General features: G+C 36.9%; 1 protein-coding gene and 1 long non-coding RNA gene across 4 annotated transcripts in view; one reads left to right on the forward strand and one right to left on the reverse strand.

Annotated features, from left to right (window-relative positions):
* Positions 1–4,546: 4,546 nt before the first annotated feature.
* The window catches only part of mta1 (metastasis associated 1), a 45,186-nt gene continuing 29,834 nt past the window's right edge, over positions 4,547–19,898 (forward strand). Inside the window, exons 1-2 of one of the 3 annotated variants that reach the window (XM_079631972.1) lie at positions 4,547–4,861; positions 17,529–17,596. In XM_079631972.1, the coding sequence (XP_079488098.1) occupies positions 4,834–4,861; positions 17,529–17,596 (96 nt within the window). In that variant the 5' untranslated portion in view covers positions 4,547–4,833. Of the gene's footprint in view, positions 4,862–17,345; positions 17,436–17,528; positions 17,597–19,898 lie in introns of those variants that run through there. The other 2 variants (XM_079631973.1, XM_079631974.1) reach the window with 2 other exon arrangements.
* Positions 10,672–12,507, reverse strand: LOC307008805. Its single transcript, XR_013799904.1, has 2 exons — positions 12,319–12,507; positions 10,672–11,365 (listed from the first exon to the last, which is right to left on the reverse strand). It is a non-coding gene; the product is annotated as an uncharacterized lncRNA (long non-coding RNA).

Here is a 19,898-nt window from a genome sequence, read left to right on the forward strand (position 1 = left end):
TAAAGCACTTCTGTCTCTGGGTGAATTTTACCTTCATTTCTGATACACTGTAAAAAATGTTGTTTCAACTTGTTTGTGCTGCATTCAAATTTTACGTTTTGTCATCTTGAAATGTGAAGTTGTACTAAGTGACAACTTGGATATTTGAGTTGACTCTTAAAATCTTAAGGCAACACAAACACTTACTTTTTAAAGTTGAAACAATATTTTTTTTAACAGTATGTTTGTTTATATAATATATCACATGAAATTGATCAGCATACTGCTGATCGATATGAGAAAATAGATTAATAAAAACAATTATGTGATTAATTGCGATTAAAACATGTTTTTATATAAGATTTATACCTTTTAAATATATTTAATAATGTAATAATTTCACAGTTAATCTTTTAATTAATGTAGAAACAACATAAAGACAGTATCTTTTAAATACTTGCTTAATGGCATCTTTTAAGGAACGAAGGCCATATCACTGATACTATACAGCTACTAGTGTCTCAATGAAAATCTTTTTTTTTTTCAATTTTAAACATTAATTGTAGCATTTCAACATGTAGTCTAATTAAAAGCTATACGTTTAAAAAAAAAAAACATTTATTAGGCTTTAAAAATATAACAACTTTTAATTTAAGTTAACTTAAAACCATCCTCACATAATAAACCCAAATGTCATTTACCTGTGTCCTGAGAAATATAAAGAAATAGAATAAAGTGCATGAATTAAAATACTTAAATACTTCAAAGACTTAAAATAAATGTCTTTCAAATATATTTTAGCATAATTATTTTTAGGGAAATAATCAGAAATAAACCACTTCAAGTCTTCAATACATATTTTGATTTTTTTACATCAGCTGCTATATTGTTTTGAAGTCAATTCCACTAAAATCATGCTTGAGACATGACATGACAAAACAAATCTATAATATATATACAGTATATAAATATTATAGATGTAATTTTGTTTTATTGTGTGTCATTAATCAAGTCAAGCTGTTAAATGCAGACAGTGTGAAAATATGATTCAATTCCTATCATATGATTAAGGACCCCCAGTTCACGGTCACATCCATAGAAGGAAAACAGCGGTTATGTTATTTGTGGACAGTGTTTGGCTGTAATTAAGTCCGTAATAAAGAGAACACAAGAAAAGACGGAGCTTGATCAGGCCACACGCCTTAATTGATTTCTTCTGTTTCTCTAGCAGTGCCTGCTGTGCAGAGCAAGAGCCCTGGGAGAAGGCCAGCTGGGGCTCTGCCGAGAGCGAGGAAGATCCAGAGACAGAGTTCAAGAATCCCCAAGCCTTCTACTGCATCTTAGAGGTGTTTAGTCCTTGGTATGGACAGACTGCAGAAAATTAACACTACATTACAACTTCATAACACCTCATTACATCACGATAACCGCCTCATGATCGTTTGGTGTAGTAAGATTAATTGGATTGCTTCAATTTGAAGTCAGGCCCCCAAAACACACACATATCTACCAATAAATACGTAGGCACTCACACAAATCAGCAGCAGGGACTTGCTTTGTTGTGAGTCTCCACAGAGGGTAAGTTGGAACCTGCCATTGGCTGAGGCCGGTCATGTGATTGCAGATTACAGCTCGAGGCAGAGCTCGGTTTGTAAGGTTTTCATATGGTGTAAATCAGCTGCTCACCACAGCATTCCACTCTGCCTTCACTAACAACAACCACCAAACATGAGGTGCCTTACCAGTCTGTGCCAAAACCAGCGCTCACGAAATCCCACCCAGCTCCCCTTGAATCTTCTCCACCAAAACGACATTATTAACACGTGTCAAGCCTCGTTTAAATAGTCAGGAGCGTTTATGATCACATGTTTTGCTTATTAATTTATGATCATCTTCATTTTTATTTGCTTATATTCACGGGGTTCCCCCTCCTTTAGGGCCGAAGAGTGGGCGACGACAGCCCTGTTTACTCATGACCTATTTTTGTGTCGCATCTTGTACCAGTGTGAGTTTATATTCTTTGAACAGAGAATTGAACGAAGTAATCTGACTGGACTGTTGGTTGAATTTTGTTAACGAAATGTATTTAATCTGATTATTTAGATGATTTAATGACCAGTTTATGTGCCACCCACAACGCCTTTCTGAAAAGCAGTGTTCCGCTTTCCCTCAGACCAAACTTAGAAGAGGCTAAATCTTTGTAGTTGTGTATGCTGGGAAAGTATAATTATAAACTGGCTTTTGAGACTTTGAGCTTATTCCAAGGCTAGTGAACAAATAAATAAAACAGGACCTCAGTTTATAAAAATCTGGTTAAGTAACTGTCAACCAATGTTTAGACTACTTGCTCAGAACTTAAACAGACATAGAAACTACCGCATTTCTTTATTATGTACCAGAAGGTGCTTCAGGCAGAAAGACAGACTTTTGTCATTAAAACCATCTCCCTTAGCTCCACAAGATGACCATTAGGCTTTTCACACTTGACATATAAACCCAGAGCCATTTTTTAAGCCTGGGTTAACGAAATCATAGTTGTCTTGTTCTATGTGTCACACTGTAAACCTTAAAGGGATAGTTCACCCAAAAATGAAAAAAGTTGTTGCAAACCTGTATGAGTTTCTTTCTTCTGTTGAACACAAAAGAAGGTATAAAAAAATGTTGATAATCAAACAGTAGAAAAAAAAATGGAAGTCAATGAGGTGAATGTGAACCTCTTTGTTGACCCTGAAACAACATTCCAATCAACCAATCAGATTTGAGGGAGAAGTTTACAGTTTATGCCAAGGCTTACAACATCAGTGTTATGTAGGCTACCTATCATTTCCCTCTGATTGTAGGATCAACAAAATATGCTGATGTCTTACTTGGCAAAGTCACATGGTTACGATCAAAGTCAATGGCTACCATCAACTGTCTGGTTTCCAACATTTTTCAAAATATTTTTTTTTGTGTTCAACAGAAGAATGAAACTCACACTGGTTTGGAACAACACGGTGGTGAGTAAATAATCACAAAATTTTTGGGTGAACTATTCCTTTTAAAGTGGTTAAAATAAGTTTGAACCTCTAAAATTGCAAATGTTATCCAGAGTTAAAAGTGGCGTCAGCCCAGGTTTAGTAAAATACATTAACCCACAGTTAAGCTTAATGTGAAAAGTATAGTTAATTATGCGATTTATTCAGGTTGAATTAGACTTAGACCTGCATGAATTTCCACGCCATGCTGTTGACCAAAACTTGGCGGGTGAAGCTGATTGACCAAGGAAGTCTTTTTAAGATTTTTAATTGCCTATTTGGAGACCAGCATCCAAGACACAACATATTTTGGCGACCAAATATCCTGATCTTTTCAGCAGTGAGTATATCCAAATCCATCACCACAATCCCCAGCTGCATCTGAAATCACATATACTGGTAGCTACATTTGAATAAAAATGACTATGTCCTATGCGGTATGAATGAAATCCGGACGTAGTATATTCACCGTGTCACCATTGTCATGTGACTTACGGTGTAAGTTTTGTTTCACTTCCATTTCCAACTTCTCTCCTGTGGCCTCATGGGATAGTAAAGTGTCCATCAGATGCACACTTCATGCCAGAACTAGTAGGTCATCCGGGTACTTTTCGCATTGTGCTTTATGAACATGTAAATTCGGACATACACAGTAGAAATTATATGATCAATAAGTTATATGACAACAACATATGTTTTCACATTGCTTTAACGCATCAAAATAAGAAACAATTTTCTAACTTTTTTTATGTTTAAAGATTCAACCCATTTTTTAAGTAATGTAATTTAAGTTGAAATGACATCCAAATTGATTGTAAAATTTAAGGCAGACACTTTTTTTTCTTACAGTGTATGCTACTACTCTTTTCACATACTATTTTTGACTATAGGGAACTAGGCATATTCAGACTGTCTCTAACTATTGCTTGGCAGGTAAAACTGATTTTCTTTTTCCAGACAAAACCTCTGCATACTGAGGAAAGACAAGACAAACGAAGATGAAGACAAGACAAAAAATGAAATGCAACAACGCAAAAAAGAGAGAAAAGTAAAGTAAGAAAAAGTAGAAAAATGAATCATATGAGTCTTTGGTGGCCTCTTTTGACTCAGGCCAACAAGCAGACATTCGGCAACACTGTAGCAACTCCTAGGCCTACTCATGCTCTAGCAACTATAGCAAACATATGGTGACCCATGACCCAGCCAAATCTCAGCATCAGAATATTATATATAGAGACACTGGGATGCGATCTTTGGACTCAGCACCGCACCATACAGAGGCAAATCTAACATTTTGAAGGCGCCACTCAGCTTTTCTTCAGAAAAAAATCTAGTTACTCAAATATGATCATCCACAGAGAGAAATGTCTTTCCTTGAACTGGCAACTCGTTTAGATCTTTGTTTGAAACTTAGTCTGAGAGCAACAGTTGTTTATTTGTTTCATTTCGCCTCTAGCGGGTCCAAAGTAGTACAGCAGCAATGGTTTTGGTCATTTGAAGTAGGCGGGGAAACGCGAGTGATGCTGCCCGTGCAGACCCCCTTCCCCTCCCCTCTCGCGCTGCTCTCTCCAGCCCCGTGGCCCGAGTCTCTGCTCCTGCGTAAGGATCCCGCTTTGTTGAGAAGGTGTTTCTAAACACGCGGGTGATTCTGAACGAGATCCCTCACACCGCCCCGTGGAACGCGGCTTCGTAAAAATATGTGCACTGTCTCTTTAAGATCCCTTCACTAGTCCGCTTCGTATTGATCAATCCACCATTTTCCAGCGCACAGCACTCAGCGGCGGCGGCGGAGAGAGAAAGCCCTACCTGGAGACGCCAGGCAGGACCGGGGGCAGTCATGGCAGCCAACATGTACCGGGTCGGAGGTAAGAGATCATGCTGGGTAAAAAATGTCGTGCCCTTTTGTGTGTGTCGCTCTCGTTCATGCTTTTTCGCGACAGGGCTTAGCAGTTTTAGGTTTGTCCTTCCTCTTTTATTTTTTAAAGTACTGTAGGACTACAGTGAGAGGATGATGATGGTGATGGGGATTGCGAGCAGCGAGATGAAGAGGAACACTCTCGTTTCGGGACCCCGAGAATGTTTTTACTACTAACTGGCGCTACATTTATTGCCGTTAGCATGATGTAGCGCATGCGGGTGTCATTGAGTGTTAGTAACAAGCGGGTAACTCTTAAATTTACACATAAGAGAAGCGTTTGATTTTTTTTTTAAGTTAAAGTTTGAGCTGCACGCCCCACTTAAGACACTCTGACGGGTCGGAAACACTCTGTTTTAATGGGAGAGGATGGTACAGTGTCAAATCTTTGTCTTAAAATTTACTTTTTATAGATATTGAATGTAATGGATGAAGTGAGAAAGTTTTGGCACATAAACTTTAAGCCAGTAGATTGAGTCCAGTGACTCCAATTCTTGTGGAGAAGCTGTGTAGATATAAAGTAGCCTATATATAATGCTATGTGTCAAATAATTAACTTGAAGATGTATATTGGCATACCCAAATTGGTGTTTTCATAAAGAAAGAAGATGCCAATAATGCACTGCTGCCTTTATATATATATATATATATATATATATATATATATATTTAATACATTTAAAAGAGGTTCACAATGATCTCTAATTAACACAATTAACTATTGTGGCTGAAGCTCAGATATCAATTTAAAGGAACAGTAAATAATTGAAAACTCTGCCATTTACTCACCCGCTTCATGATGTTTCAAATCTATATGACTTTGTTTCTTCAGCTGAGCACAAAAGGAGATGTTAAGCACAAGCAGAATGACAGTCTCAGTCACCATTCATTTTCATTTGTTTTCCATACAATGAAAGTGAATGGTGACTGAGGCTGTCATTGAGCCGAACCTCTCCTTTTGTGTTCCGTGGAAGAAACAAAGTCATATAGATTTGAAACATCATTAGGAGTAAATGATGCCAGAAGTAAAAATTTTGATCAGTTATCCCTTCCAGTGATTGCATTTGGCTCTGTAAAGGATTCCCTGTTGGTATCAATTATCCATTAGGATCCTGGCTATGCTGATTTAGGGAGAATGAATGTGTGCTTATACAGTGTCCATAGTGTAATTATTGGTTTGGGAAGTTACTCTTGAGGCAGGGGGAGTTGATGAACTTGGTCTAACCTGAAGAAAAGCTGATCTTTCATCAGGTGCGTTACAAGGGAATTTACACATTCTGGTTTAACTTGCGGACATCCGATCAGGAGTCTTCTTTTCTGTCTAGTTTTTAAACATGTTTCTAGTGTTTAAAAACATTTTTCTAATATATGAAGTATACAGTATTCAGAGGTTCTGTGTTTATCTACTATATTTGTGAAAAGGAGCAGTATGCTTGACTTGACTTTTCATTTGCAGTGTCACAAATGAACTGTAGTAATATCTGCCACAGTTTTTACCAACTTTTAAAGGGGTTTACCCACAAATGAAAATTCTGTAATTATTTACTCACCCTAATGTTGTTCCAAACCCAGTAGACTTTAATTAATCTGCTGAAGACAAATGAAAATGTATTTAATATTTTCTCATCATTTTTGTCCATTGAAAGTACACGCAATCAAAAGTTTCACACTTCAAAATTTTCATAAAGACATTGTAAAAGTAATTCATATCAAGTTGTTTAATCCAAGTCTTCGGAAGAGACACGATCACTTTATAAGATTTTAGATTTTATATTAATTTAGGCTTTTATTCATATATAAATATTGATCAATGCACATGCACAGAGCACATCAAATCTGGTAACAAACGCTCAACTGTACTCGCTTGAAGTGCAAGAACAAAACTCGTTTTGAACGGCATGAGGGTGAGTAAACGATGACAATTTTCATTTTTGACTGAACTATTATTTTAAGAAGTTTTAATTTAAAAAAATGTATTCATGTGACAAAGTAAGCCTACCACTTTTTGAAAGGGTTTAATAATTCATACGGTTTTCACATAGTATTTAGACAAAGGCTGTATTGGATCTGTAATACTCAGCATATAGTTAGCAGATTCTGAACAGTCGCTGTTCTCACTGGATGTCCTGTACAGAGATGAATCACAGGTTTGTGAATGCGTTCGTTCAGCACTTTAAGATCATTGCAAAAATATCTGTTACTCTGTTACACGCTCCTCCCAGTGTTTGCAACATCTTTGGCTGCTGAGGCTGAAAATGGCCCCAGGCGCTTCATCCAGCAGAGAGTCTCCAAGGGCCTCCATACCGCTGGCTACTGCATCACCTGATACATATCGACGACATCTGCACTCTCTCCATTTCTCTTTTTCTCTCATCGGTCTAGTGGACCAAACGAAGCACATTGACCAACCTCAGACTGGAACGAAGCCAGTTTTGCACAATTTTACACCTCCATGTTCAGACCTCTGCTGTGCACCCTATACACTTAGCGCAGCCGTACTAATGTGGCATAACTGTCATTTGGATCTCATTAAAGCACCCCCAGATACCTTCATCGTGATTCTCCTGATAGCTCCAATACAATCATCGTTTCCCTTTGAGTGGATTTTGGGGTATTGAATTTGGAAGTGGAGCCATAATGGTTAAAACAATGCCCTGTGAGGGAGAAACAATGCCTCAGCGTTCTCTTCCTCCTTTGTCCTCCCTCACACTTGATGGAGAAGGTAGTCGGCCTGAATTCTCTCTCATTGAGCTAACGGCTTTTCTCTGGCTCTCTTTTCTTCTCCCAGAAGGGAGGCTTCTCCTAGACTCCAGCGTAGAATAAATGTGCCAAGAAAATCAGAGGGAAAAAAATTCAAAACAGACCACCATGAACAGCCAGAGAAACGATGGAAATTGAATGAATCGCATTGCGATTGGTGGCGTTGAACTTGGCTGTCTTCGGGATGGGTCAGGTTTGAGCTGGGAGCCATGAATGAGAAACGTAAGCCAATGGATGCAGTGAGCAGAGATGTATGGTATTTGGGAAGCTTTACCAGGTGTCTGCTATCTCTAATGTGTCCGGTCTGTGCGGGTGTTTGCCCTGCAGTTGGTCTTAGGAGTAATTGATGTATGATACCACAAAGCAAGAACATTTCATACTTTTCTGTCTGGTACAAATACAATAGCCGTAGCCTATTACGTGGTACATTTTGAAAAGGCATTTTGTTCTACATCCACCTTAGGGAAAATGCAGTTGCTTTAACATTGTGTTTGTGCTGAAGTGAGCTAGTAGAGTCTTCTGTAAATAACTGGCCAGGAATCTGTGCTTGCAGAACTTTGCATAAGGGGGCATTTCTGGTAAATTTCTGGTAATTTATTTTAAAAAAATCAGAAAAAATCAATTAATTAATGCAATGACTTGAATACACAGTTTCTACGATGAGCATGTTCAATTTCTGAATGAAAAGTTATTGATAATTTTTGGAGATCAGAATGTCAGGGTGATACAGATGTTCTGATATCATAATGAGGATAAAAACCTCATTAAAATAATTAAATTCCTGAAAAGAACTGAATTAGTTTGGCATAATCATTTGTTACTATATTTATAATATTAAATTTGATTAAAGTGCACCTATTATGCTTTTTTAATTATTACCTTTCATGCAGTGTGTAATATCACGCTTGTGAATGTAAAAGCTCTGAAAAGTTTTAAAGGTCAAAGTGCATGGCAAATAAATGTATTGTTCAATTTAAAGAAAGAATAGATTCTAAACTGCCGAAATGAGTTTTCAGCAATTCCTGTCTCACTTCCTGTTACATACCTACGTAATAATGTAACACATTTGCATAATGCCAGCCTATGGTCCTCATTGGCTGCCTTGAACAACATCTACTTTGTATACTGTGGAGGTCTGGAAGAGTTTGGTTCCTGTTGTTGACATATTGAGAAAATGCTATTTTCAGCACTGCAAATCCACTTTGTAGACGGCATCGTTCCTCTTCGAAATACTGATCAAGCCCTGACGAAACCTCTGGAGCTGAAATTCAGATATGGTGATAGGCGCTTTTTTCTTCTTCTTTTTTTTTTCTCTCGGGAAAGATCAATCACAACTGACTGGGTCGTCTTACCTACAGAGCAGATATGGCTCATGAAAGGAGGGGTTTAGAGAGACTAAATCTTCAAATGAACCAATTTCAGAATCTTTGAGAAATTAGGTGATGTGCAATTTATATTATGATTTTTTTTTTCCGTTTTATTGATGACCTTGGTTGGATGCATGTAAACCTGTTGTAGGAGACTTCTAAAACAAAATTAGGAACCTTTTAAATAGCATATGTGCGCTTTAATATTACCTGACAAATCAAAGTCATGTGGCCCAACCAACATGCAGAAAAATAAAACAGGAAGTGATATCATAGGCTCTTAAAAATATAAGGAAATATACAAAATCAGTCTTATGGGTGTTTGTGGAGTCTGGATTTCCTACAGGTTGTAAAATGTCATATATTTTTGACTCCCAAAAAAATAATAATATATATTTATGAATTATTAATCCATTTATAATTTATTATATGTCATTTATTATTATTATTATGATGTGTAAATGTTTACATTCATTTGTAAAGTATGTTATTTTACTTGATGGTTACACCACATGACAACTTTTTAGAATGATTCTTTTATGATTTATTTTTTAAAAATCTATTAAACCAACATTAATTCAAGGATTACATTTGTAAGAATATGGCACATTTTAAACTACTTTACTTTTCTTTATAGTGGGGACTTATCAATGACCCTTAAAGCTCAAGAGATTACAGTAGAATTAGACATGCTCGTCATCCAAAAGGTTCTACTCATAACTAATGCTAATTGCTAATTTGAATGTATTTTGATAATCCCACATAATTCTTCTGATCTTACCTTAAAATAACAGCAGAAAATAGAGAGAAAAAAGTTCCCACATTCTTCCTGGGCCATTTGGTATTCTATCTAGAGTATACAAAGCAAGACAACAGGGATTGTAGTTCTGTAATATTTAAATACAGGTAATGATGGCGTTACAGAAACAGCAAGTTGCCTTAGCCGAGCAAAGCGTCAGTCCAGGCCGCTCTGAGCGCTGCAGAGTCCTGAAGCACCTCCACAGGAGCAGTTATCTCTTTAGTACAGTTGTGTGATTGACAGTTAAAACAGCAACATTATCATTTATTCAATAGTTCCTCAGCTGGCAGAGACTCTTTAATGAGATGAGTGGAATGGCGTTGTTTCTGAGAAGATGCTCAGAGGATTAGCTAACTAGTTTCTGCCATTACTTTTGCAGTAGCTTTATTTTATGATAAAGTGTTTAAATCATATTGATTTTTAAAAATTGATTTGACCCTTGATCCATTAGCTCTAAAAATGCCTGCAAGCAGATGCTGTGTTCTTAGCGAACTTATTCTGCCGTTTTTTTATTCATTGCTCATTATGCTTATTTTGCCCTGACTGTTTGCATCCGTGTCTTACTCCATGACCTTACCGAGCTCAATACTCTGTAGGTAATCACTGTAATGACAAACAATACATTTTAGCTCTCTATTTTGGACTCCTCGCACTGGGATGTTCAACCAACAGTGTGATATCTAATTGTTCCAAATCATGCCAGTCAAAATTGGTCCCATTTACTTTCTACTACACATTCCTAAACTTATTGTTGTGCATGATTTATCAGTGCATGTTATTCCAATTAAATAAAATGTTCCTGTGGAACATCCATTTTGGTCACGTTTTTTTAAAAACCAATTTCCAAATAGCTATTTAGGCTATTATTAGGAAATTCAAGCCTTGCTGTAGTTTAAAGTGGTGGTATACTAATGCCCCTTTTTACAATATGTAAAAAGTCTCTGTTGTAGTCCTTAAACTATTTCTTTAAAAGCAAATATCTTCCTTTGCTTTGAACTTTTGAGCGTTGTAACTTTGCAGAGGTTGTTTATGCTCAAACAGCAACATTGCACACTAACTAAATTAGAAAACTGAAATCATATTCAACCACCCCTTTAATCCCAGAGTTACACTTTATTTTAAGATGACGTAGTTACATTGTACTTAAATAAGTACTAAGTAATATTAGTTAACTACTACATGTACTTACTATAGAGTTACGGTTAGGGTTTGGTTTAGTTATTACTATAGTAAGTACATGTAATATTTAACTGTCACCTTAAAATAGTGTTACTAATCCCAGTAAAAGTAATAAAGGCTATTTCAATATTGCAAATAATGATCAATTTCAGTTTAAATTTAATTTAAATTGATTAATAAGCCTTGAAACTCCACATTGAAACATTGGGATACTTGAAATGCTCTCCCTCTCACAGTTGAACTTGACCTTGATGTTCCAGTCAAAAATCCTCCTCAAAAATCCTCACGTCCATTCATGTCTGGCTTTATTGTGGAGTGGAAGACCAGTTTTTACGTTCCAACAAATGACCTATGAATAAAATAAAGTATCAAAATCAAGCATTTTATTTCTCTTTGAATATCCCTATTCAGTGAAAGTGAATGGTAGAGAATGAATGCCATTTGATGTTGACTAAACATCAAATATTAGATTTTTCTTTGTCACTTCATGCTGCTTTTTTTGCTTTTAGTGTGGACAGAAAAATGACTTGCTACTGAATGCTTGTCACATAGTGTACATTGTGTCAGGATCTTTGTGTAAATGAAGGTGGCACACTTACAGACCCTGCAATTTCACACACAACGCCTCGTTCTCTTTCATTTATACTAGTCTCGTCTGAAAGACCACAGAGACATAAACCGAAACATCACTACATAAATCTATAGCTAAAAATTGATATTTAATAATTTATCAACAAAATAAAGAGTATGAACTCAAAATAGAAATTGTAAATAAAGGCTACAGTTTAAAAGTTTGGGTCAGTAAAATTCTTTTTGAAAGAAGAAATACATTTAGCCTATTCTGCACGGATAGATTATTTAGTCAAAAAAGTGAAAGTAACTGCATTCATAATGTTACTAAATATTTAAAAATAAATACTGTTCTTTTAATTCATCAAAGAATCCTGAATTAAAATAATTATCACATTTTCCACAAGAAAGCAGCACATCTATTTTTTAACATTGATAATAATAAGGAATGTGTCTTGAGCACCAAATCATCATATTAGAATGATTTCTGAAGGTTCATGTGACATTAAAGACTGGATTAATGATACAGAAAATTCAGGTTTGCCCTCACAGGAATAAATAACATTTTAAATCAAAAAAGTTATTTAAAATATTACTGTTTTATTTGATCAAATACATGCAGCCTTGGTGAGCATAAGAGAATTCTTTCAAAAACATAACAAAAAATATCCAAACATCAGCCTTAAAGGGTTAGTTCACCCAAAAATATAAATTCTGTCAGTAATTACTCACCCTCGTGTCGTTCCAAACCTGTAAGTCTTTCGTTCATCATCGGAAAACACAAATTAAGATCTTTTTGATGTAATCTGAGGGCTTCTCAGATTTATAGTTCCGGTTTTGAAACAAGCGGGTTTAACTCAAGTGTCTGGTGCATTCCAGCACACCACTGGTTCTTAGGTTGTAAGACACACACTTGGTTCCGTATTGTTGGAGGTGTTGTTGTTGTTGTATAACTCGAATCCCTGAGCCGGAGGCAGAGAGCAAGAATAACCTAAGATCTGCACTAATGCTCTGTGTATGTGTTTGGCACATAAGCTTGAATTAACTGGCATTGCCATAGTAACGGATGTCTTGTGGGTCCTGGTCTGATTGTCCTAAGACAGGGATTGAATGGCCTCTGTACCCTCCGAGGACCTGTGCAGGCTGGGGTCTCCTGCAGCGGCCGGGTCGCGGAGAGTTGAGCTCAGGGCAGCCTACACTTCCTGAAGTCCAGCCTGATTGCATGTGGGCCTGTCCATTTAATGAAGTCGATAACTTAAATGTGACAATGTTCATCCCTAGTTTGTAGGGCTGTGCGATATTGAAGAAAAATGCGATATGCAATAACTCCTTAAATAATGCGATATTCGATATGCGATACGATAATGCTTAAAGTGTGTAAAATAAACTTCAATTAGCTTTAAAATATATTTAAAATGATCTAACCTACATGTGTTTCACATTCTTTTTATGACTAGAAAATATCCTTATAACTTCTGAAAGTGAACATCAGTGTTTTACTGTAGCATAAGAAGTGTTATTTTAACATCAGTGTAAACCACAGGGTTTCAGGTTATCCTACATTAGGTTTATTTAATAAAAGATACTGAATCATAAAATATAAAAATAAAACATTGCTTAGTTTTCACTGTATGAATTAAATATATCCTGATACTTATTAAAGCTAAAACTTTGTCTTTTGTTCATGACCCCATTTATTGCATGCTGTTGCGATATGCATATTGCGATATATACATTTGCGATATTTCGATAAATTCGATATATTGCGCAGCCCTACGTCCTTTGAACTTTTTTTTTGTATCTTTAAGTATCTCTTTTTTAAATGTTGGCTTGTTCGTTGTATCGCTCGCTCTTTGTCTGTCTCTCTTCACTCAACTTCACTCCCTGCACTTAACTCTCTCCCTCACTCACTCACTCACTCACTCTCTTTCTGTCTGTCTTTCCTTCACCCTCAGTCTCAGTCTCAGTAAGGCTCGGCAACATGCACGGATTGGATCACAGGAAATTTGACTGCACTGTGATGTCACAGGCTGTGTCGCCTGCTGATTGGTGGGGGGATGGGGGCACAGCATTCGCTGTGGGCACAGGCAGGCAGAGATGGCAGGAGGGTTGTCAGAAGCTGAGAGAGACAGCAGTGATGCATCCAGGTCTTCTCTATCCTCCTCTTCGTTCTCCTCCCGGTTCTGACTCCATGTCGTGTTTTGCTCCGGCCCGGGAGGCCTCTGGTAGAACTTGTACTCATTAAATAAGCAGCAAAGAGGTGCGGCCCTAGTCTTACACATACACACTTGATAGATACAGTCAAACGCACATGACTGAATGAGTCTCAGATGGAGTGGAAGATTCATGACTGTGTATGGCAGGGATTCGCAACCTCTTTTGATCCACAATCAATGTTTTTAGGTTGCAAAGTTCTTGAGATCCCAACACGCTACGCACAAGTCTCCCTGTTGTCAATAATTGTATCCCTTAAAACGTAACTTTGATCACCAAAATGGCATATCTAAAAGTTTTGTCCAGTGAAACAAAATGTATTCATGCCTTAAAATAGCTTGAGTGTAACTCTTTACCCTTGCTTCATTTAGTATATGCGGAAGCATGAATATGCAAATGAGCCCCGCCTCCACTCACTCACACAAGCTCGTCTACAAGTCGATGTATCAGAATGGCAATGCGCTTTATGTATCGCTCTCTACAATGTCGGACTCATAATAACGGTAATTAATATGACTAGCCTTTGGCTTGACTATCAAACAGCTAATAACGTGTCCCTAATGTTACCGTGTTCCCATTCGCCATCTCAGAGTCGGGCAGGTGCCTTCTAACAATCTGCATCCTTAGAAACGCTTTGAACAACTTAGATCGTCAGTAAAGAAAGGCATGCAGTTCATCATAACATTGTAATATACAGACATAATTCACCCGCTAATTTGATAAATGTACCCGATTTTTAATATCAATAGAAAAATATAGCGAGATTAACTGACTTCTCTTGAGACTCCCCTGCTTCACAGTTAATGATATGCTAAAGCCCTCCCGCACGTTGACGTGATTGGTTACACGGTGGTTTGGAATGTAAGAAACGCCGGCGATTTCAAACCACATTTTTTTCCACTGCAGTTTTAAGGAGAAAATACTCATCAATGGTGTTGACTTATGAATTTGCACATGGTTTGTCTTGAAGCATATTAAAAACACCACATATACATATAAACAACTTTAAAAACCGCAAGGGGTCTTTAAGCTGTACACTTTAGGCAGCAAATGACATGCGTAAGATTAACAACTAATTTTACTATTCAATCCGGTTTATTTATAAATTGCTTATTTTTTGCATCTTTAAAAAATAAATAAATAGAACTCTCAGTTTTGCTGTTTTGAATGCGACCCGTTCCCGTTGTAAGTTGAAAGTGTGCATCTCATCTTTACTGTTGCCAAGGACCCCAAAAATGATGACCCCTTTTTAATAGAGAAGGGCAAGAGCTGCACATTTCTTTTGATTGTATATATTGTTTCAATATGCTTTACAAATCCTAAACAGTACATAGAAAATATCACATCTAAATCTCTGGTGTTCTGTGTTGGTTTATTTTCAGTTGTAGTAGACCACTGTGTTCTGTGTATACAGTAACATCTGTCTGAAAGTCTGAGTAAAGTGCTACGGACCAGCCAGCATACACGTCTTGGTGGAAGAAAAAACAACAAACAGGAGCATACAGGAACCTCCCAGTTTTTCCAAGACAACATATTAGGTCATCACAAACCAAAGTCACTTCCTGTCTCTTTATAGCCAATGGTGCCATAGACAGAGTTTTTTAACAGGACATATGAAGGGTCAGCACTGTGTTCTCTCCAGGCCTGACTGTGTAAAGTGACAAGTGATAAAAAAGCTTTCTATTACATTTAAATCTAAGTTTCATCCTAATCAGCGGTGACCACAACGAGTGGTTGCGCTTGGTGTCTTTTTCTTTGCATTGAGCTGGTCAGCCCACCCACCATAAAATGTCATTGGTCTAAAATCCTGCTCCACATAATACAGCGTTTTTTCTCCTTTCTTATAGAACATCTAAAATTTGTTAATAAAAAACTTAAACTTAAAAGTTGTTTTTACACAGTTTTATTTTCGTGTATTCTTTCAAAATCAAAGTTTGTCATTTTCAGCCTTCATTCCTGAAGTTTAGTTCCACTAGTTTTTTGTTGTTTAAATTCTCAGCAAATTCAACCATTTTGATATACAGGTAAACAGACTTCTCTATGAAACAGGAAGTGTAGTCTCACATGGCTGTGTTACCAAACACGGAGTTTGCAAATGTGTTTTTGCCAGACTTTGTGTTCTGGTCCCCCCCCACCCCCCGAAACCATGGGATTACTGTTGTAGTGTGTGTGTGTGTGTATTTATGCCGTCTGCTGTATGCGGGGTGTAATCTGCCAGAGGTCCTGGCACACACAGGGTTAAGACCAGGCACCCCACCAAGCCTGAGGCCTGCGGGGGACGTCCCGCAGAGCCGTAAGCCTCCACAGAGCCCACACGCCCTGGAGCAAGGCCAACAGCACACGCACAGAACACAAACACACACAAATACGACAAGAAAGGAGGGTTGATACAAGAAAGACTGAGAGAATCGGTAGGAGGGTCAATGACATAAAAGTGAGGCTATGATAAAATAATTTTTATCATGTGCTAAGTTCTTAGAAATTATGTTTTTATATAGCATTTCATCCAAAAATGCTGTACCATTTTTAAGACAAGATTTAATTAATTTAATTTTAATGACTCGTGTTATTCAAGTAGAAAGTATGTCCCTCGTGCCCTGAATACATGTGAATGTGCAGTTTTTAAATATTTACAATTTAAAAAAATGTCAAGGTAAATGATTTATAAAAAATATTGTTGTTTTACATGACATTAACTACCTGAACTAACCTTGCTTTATCAAAAGTTAAGAAGTTTTGTGTTCTTGACCTTGACACCGTCATGAGAGTCCACAGGGGGTTCTCTCTATGATATCATTTCCTGTTCTGTTTAGTTTTTACTTTCTGCATGTCAGTTGATTTACATGATTTTGGTCTTAAAGGGCTAGTGTACCCAAAAATTTAAAATGTTTCATTATTTACTCGTTCCAAGCCGTTTATTATTTACTCGTCCTCATGTCGTGGACTCAATGGAGGGACAGAAATCTCTTAGATTTCATGAAAAATATTTTCATTTGTGTTTTGAAGATGAACGAAAGTCTTACAGGATTGGAACGACATGAGGGTTAAATTATTTTACAAGTTTTTTGTATGCTTTGGTGGACAAGTTTGGTTAAAGTTTTTCAAATATTAAACAATACAAACTACTTTAGGTTTTCTTGTCTTTTTAATGATTTTTTGTATTATAAAATCATGGTGGGTTGTATCTCTCCGAGTCCCTGACACTTGTGGTTTGATGAATTTATAATTTTTCTATTATTTTTTTTTTTTTATTAATTATTATTTTTAATTCACAAATTAAAAACATGCTAATTATAGAATAGCTATATTTAAATTGTGTGTTTGAATAGCATTTTTTGAATGTAGGTACGAATTAATTAATTGATGTAGAGCAACAAAATGAGCGTCATGTCTAACTTGTTTGTGTTTAATGGCCGGTTTTGCCCGTGACAGTCCTGTTACTGGTATGTCGTTTGGTGCCAGTCAAAAGTGGGCACTGAAGGTTATATATGAGGTTGAGTTACAAACGCCATAGCTTTTCACAGTGTCAACACATTTGTTTTCAAGTGCTGTTGTTGGGGAACTCGCCAAACGCAGCAGCGCTCCTGTCATGTAGCCCGGCGGAGAATGCTCTGTTTAGTCTCTGAAACCGTCCGGTAAGCCTCAGCAGGTGTGTGTGAGCGTGACAGGAGATGCTGCCAGACTGGAGGTGTGTGAACACTGACGCTCGTTTCTTTCTCTCCTCACAGATTATGTTTATTTCGAAAACTCCTCCAGTAACCCACTGCTGATCAGGCGAATAGAGGAACTCAACAAGGTGAGTGACAAACGAATGTGTGTGTTGCTAAAAGCCAATCGAACACCATGAGACTGAAGCTTGTCACCCTTTAATGCTTTAAGTCTGCAACAAAACGATTGTTTGATTGTAGCCAAGTTGCAGCATCCTTCTCGTGCTAAGTTAAAGTACTAAAATACAAATAAAAAGTGAATTAAAGCTAAATTGAAATAATGACAAAAGCACAATAACATTGCTCAAATTAAAATGAAAATGCAAAATTAAAAGCTAATTTAAAATATGAAAAAATACTATAAAATAAGACTGGAAGACATATGATAGATTTATGTGAAGATTTATGAAAGAAAATTATTTTCTTTCGCTGTTAGGTTTGGTGAGCAGTTTCTGATTCAGGAAGACATTTGTTCTTTTGAGTTGACTCTTTTTAAGCTATCCAGTCCTTTTAAATCTGAATCATAGGTTTAAGCCTAACCCTGAATGATTGATTCACTAATTGAACTGATTCAGTTTGTTAATTTACCGCACTAACTAATCAAAATGAGAGTCAGTAGCTATGTTTCAATCCACACGTTTTTATCCGAGTTAAGTGATATCGAATGAAAAATGCCTTATGGAAATTTCATGAATATCGACTCAAATGAAATGCGTTCGGTCTCATCGGATTTTATCTTGATCGATATACGGCTTATGCGATAAACGCTGATGGAAACGTTATTTGCCGAATAAATAATGAATTGTATTTTGTCTAGCAAAACTTAAGGTTTTTATTCACTTTAAAGCAGAGGTGGACAGTAACAAAATACATTTACTTAAGTACTGTACTTAAGTACACTTTTGGAGTATCTGTACTTTACTTGAGTATTATTTTTTCTGGAAACTTTTACTTTAACTTCACTACATTGGAAAGACAAATATCTTACTTTTTACTCCACTACATTTCTGTCAAGGTCCTTGAGTAGAGAGTAGTAACGTCAAGGATGATTTGGTTGCATTTTGGTTGGAAATGAAAGTCTGGTTGACGTCAGAACTCGACTGATGTTGGTTTCTGACGTCAACCGATTTTCAACCACAATACAACGTCTGTCCAACGTTGGAGATTAACGTCAATCTGACATTGGATTCTGACATCAACATGATTTTAATTTTCAACGTTGGGTTTGGTCTTCTAAATGCAAATTTTGTCATTGTTTTGGAGCACACTAGCTTATAGATAACAGTAAGGCTAACATATTCATACTAAAAGCCAAAAAACTGGGAACAGCCATTTGGGTGTCTCAAAACCATTGTGGAAGTTATTGAGTGACTTATTCATTCCCACTACAGGAACTGTGTTCTAGAAATACATGTGATATTGATATGAGGGCAGGCATAGATTCAGAGGCATAAGGTACTGTAAATTGGTTATTACATGCAACAATACTAAAACAATGAATTGACATTTATACTTAAGTACTTTTAAAAATGAGTACTTCTGTACTTTTACTTAAAGGGTTAGTTCACCCAAAAATGAAAATAATGTCATTAATGACTCACCCTCATGTCGTTCTAAGCCCGTAAGACCTCCGTTCATCTTCGGAACACAGTTTAAGATATTTTAGATTTAGTCCGAGAGATTTCTGTCCCTCCATTGAAGCTGTATATACAGTATACTGGCCATGTCCATAAAGGTAATATAAACATCATCAAAGTAGTCCATGTGACATCAGTGGGTTAGTTAGAAGTTTTTGAAGCATCGAAAATACTTTTTGGTCCAAAAATAACACAAAATAAGACTTTATTCAGCATTGTATTCTCTCCCGGGTCTGTTGTCAATCCTTCACAGTTACGCTGATGACGTAAGACGCTGACCCGAGCTGCATTTATAGACTGAGGGAAACGCACGCTGTAAAAGTGTCTCATCCGCGACATGCACATTTACGCACCATTAAAAAAATGATATCCACGCAAACAATGTAGAATAGCTTGAATATAGCGTGCGTCTTCCTCAGACTGTAAACGAAGCTCGGGCGCACCAGATAACACGTCATCAGCGTCTTACGTCAGCAGCGTCACTGCGGAGTCCTGAACGCAGATTGACAACAGACCCGGGAGAGAATACAATGCTGAATAAAGTCTTATTTTGTGTTATTTTTGGACCAAAAAGTATTTTCGATGCTTCAAAAACTTCTAACTAACCCACTGATGTCACATGGACTACTTTGATGATGTTTATATTTCCTTTATGGACATGGACAGTATACTGTATATACAGCTTCAATGGAGGGACAGAAATCTCTCGGACTAAATCTAAAATATCTTAAACTGTGTTCCGAAGATGAACGGA

The sequence above is a fragment of the Phoxinus phoxinus genome (genome assembly GCF_949152265.1).
Source record: "Phoxinus phoxinus genome assembly, chromosome: 13".
NCBI lineage: Eukaryota > Metazoa > Chordata > Actinopteri > Cypriniformes > Leuciscidae > Phoxinus > Phoxinus phoxinus.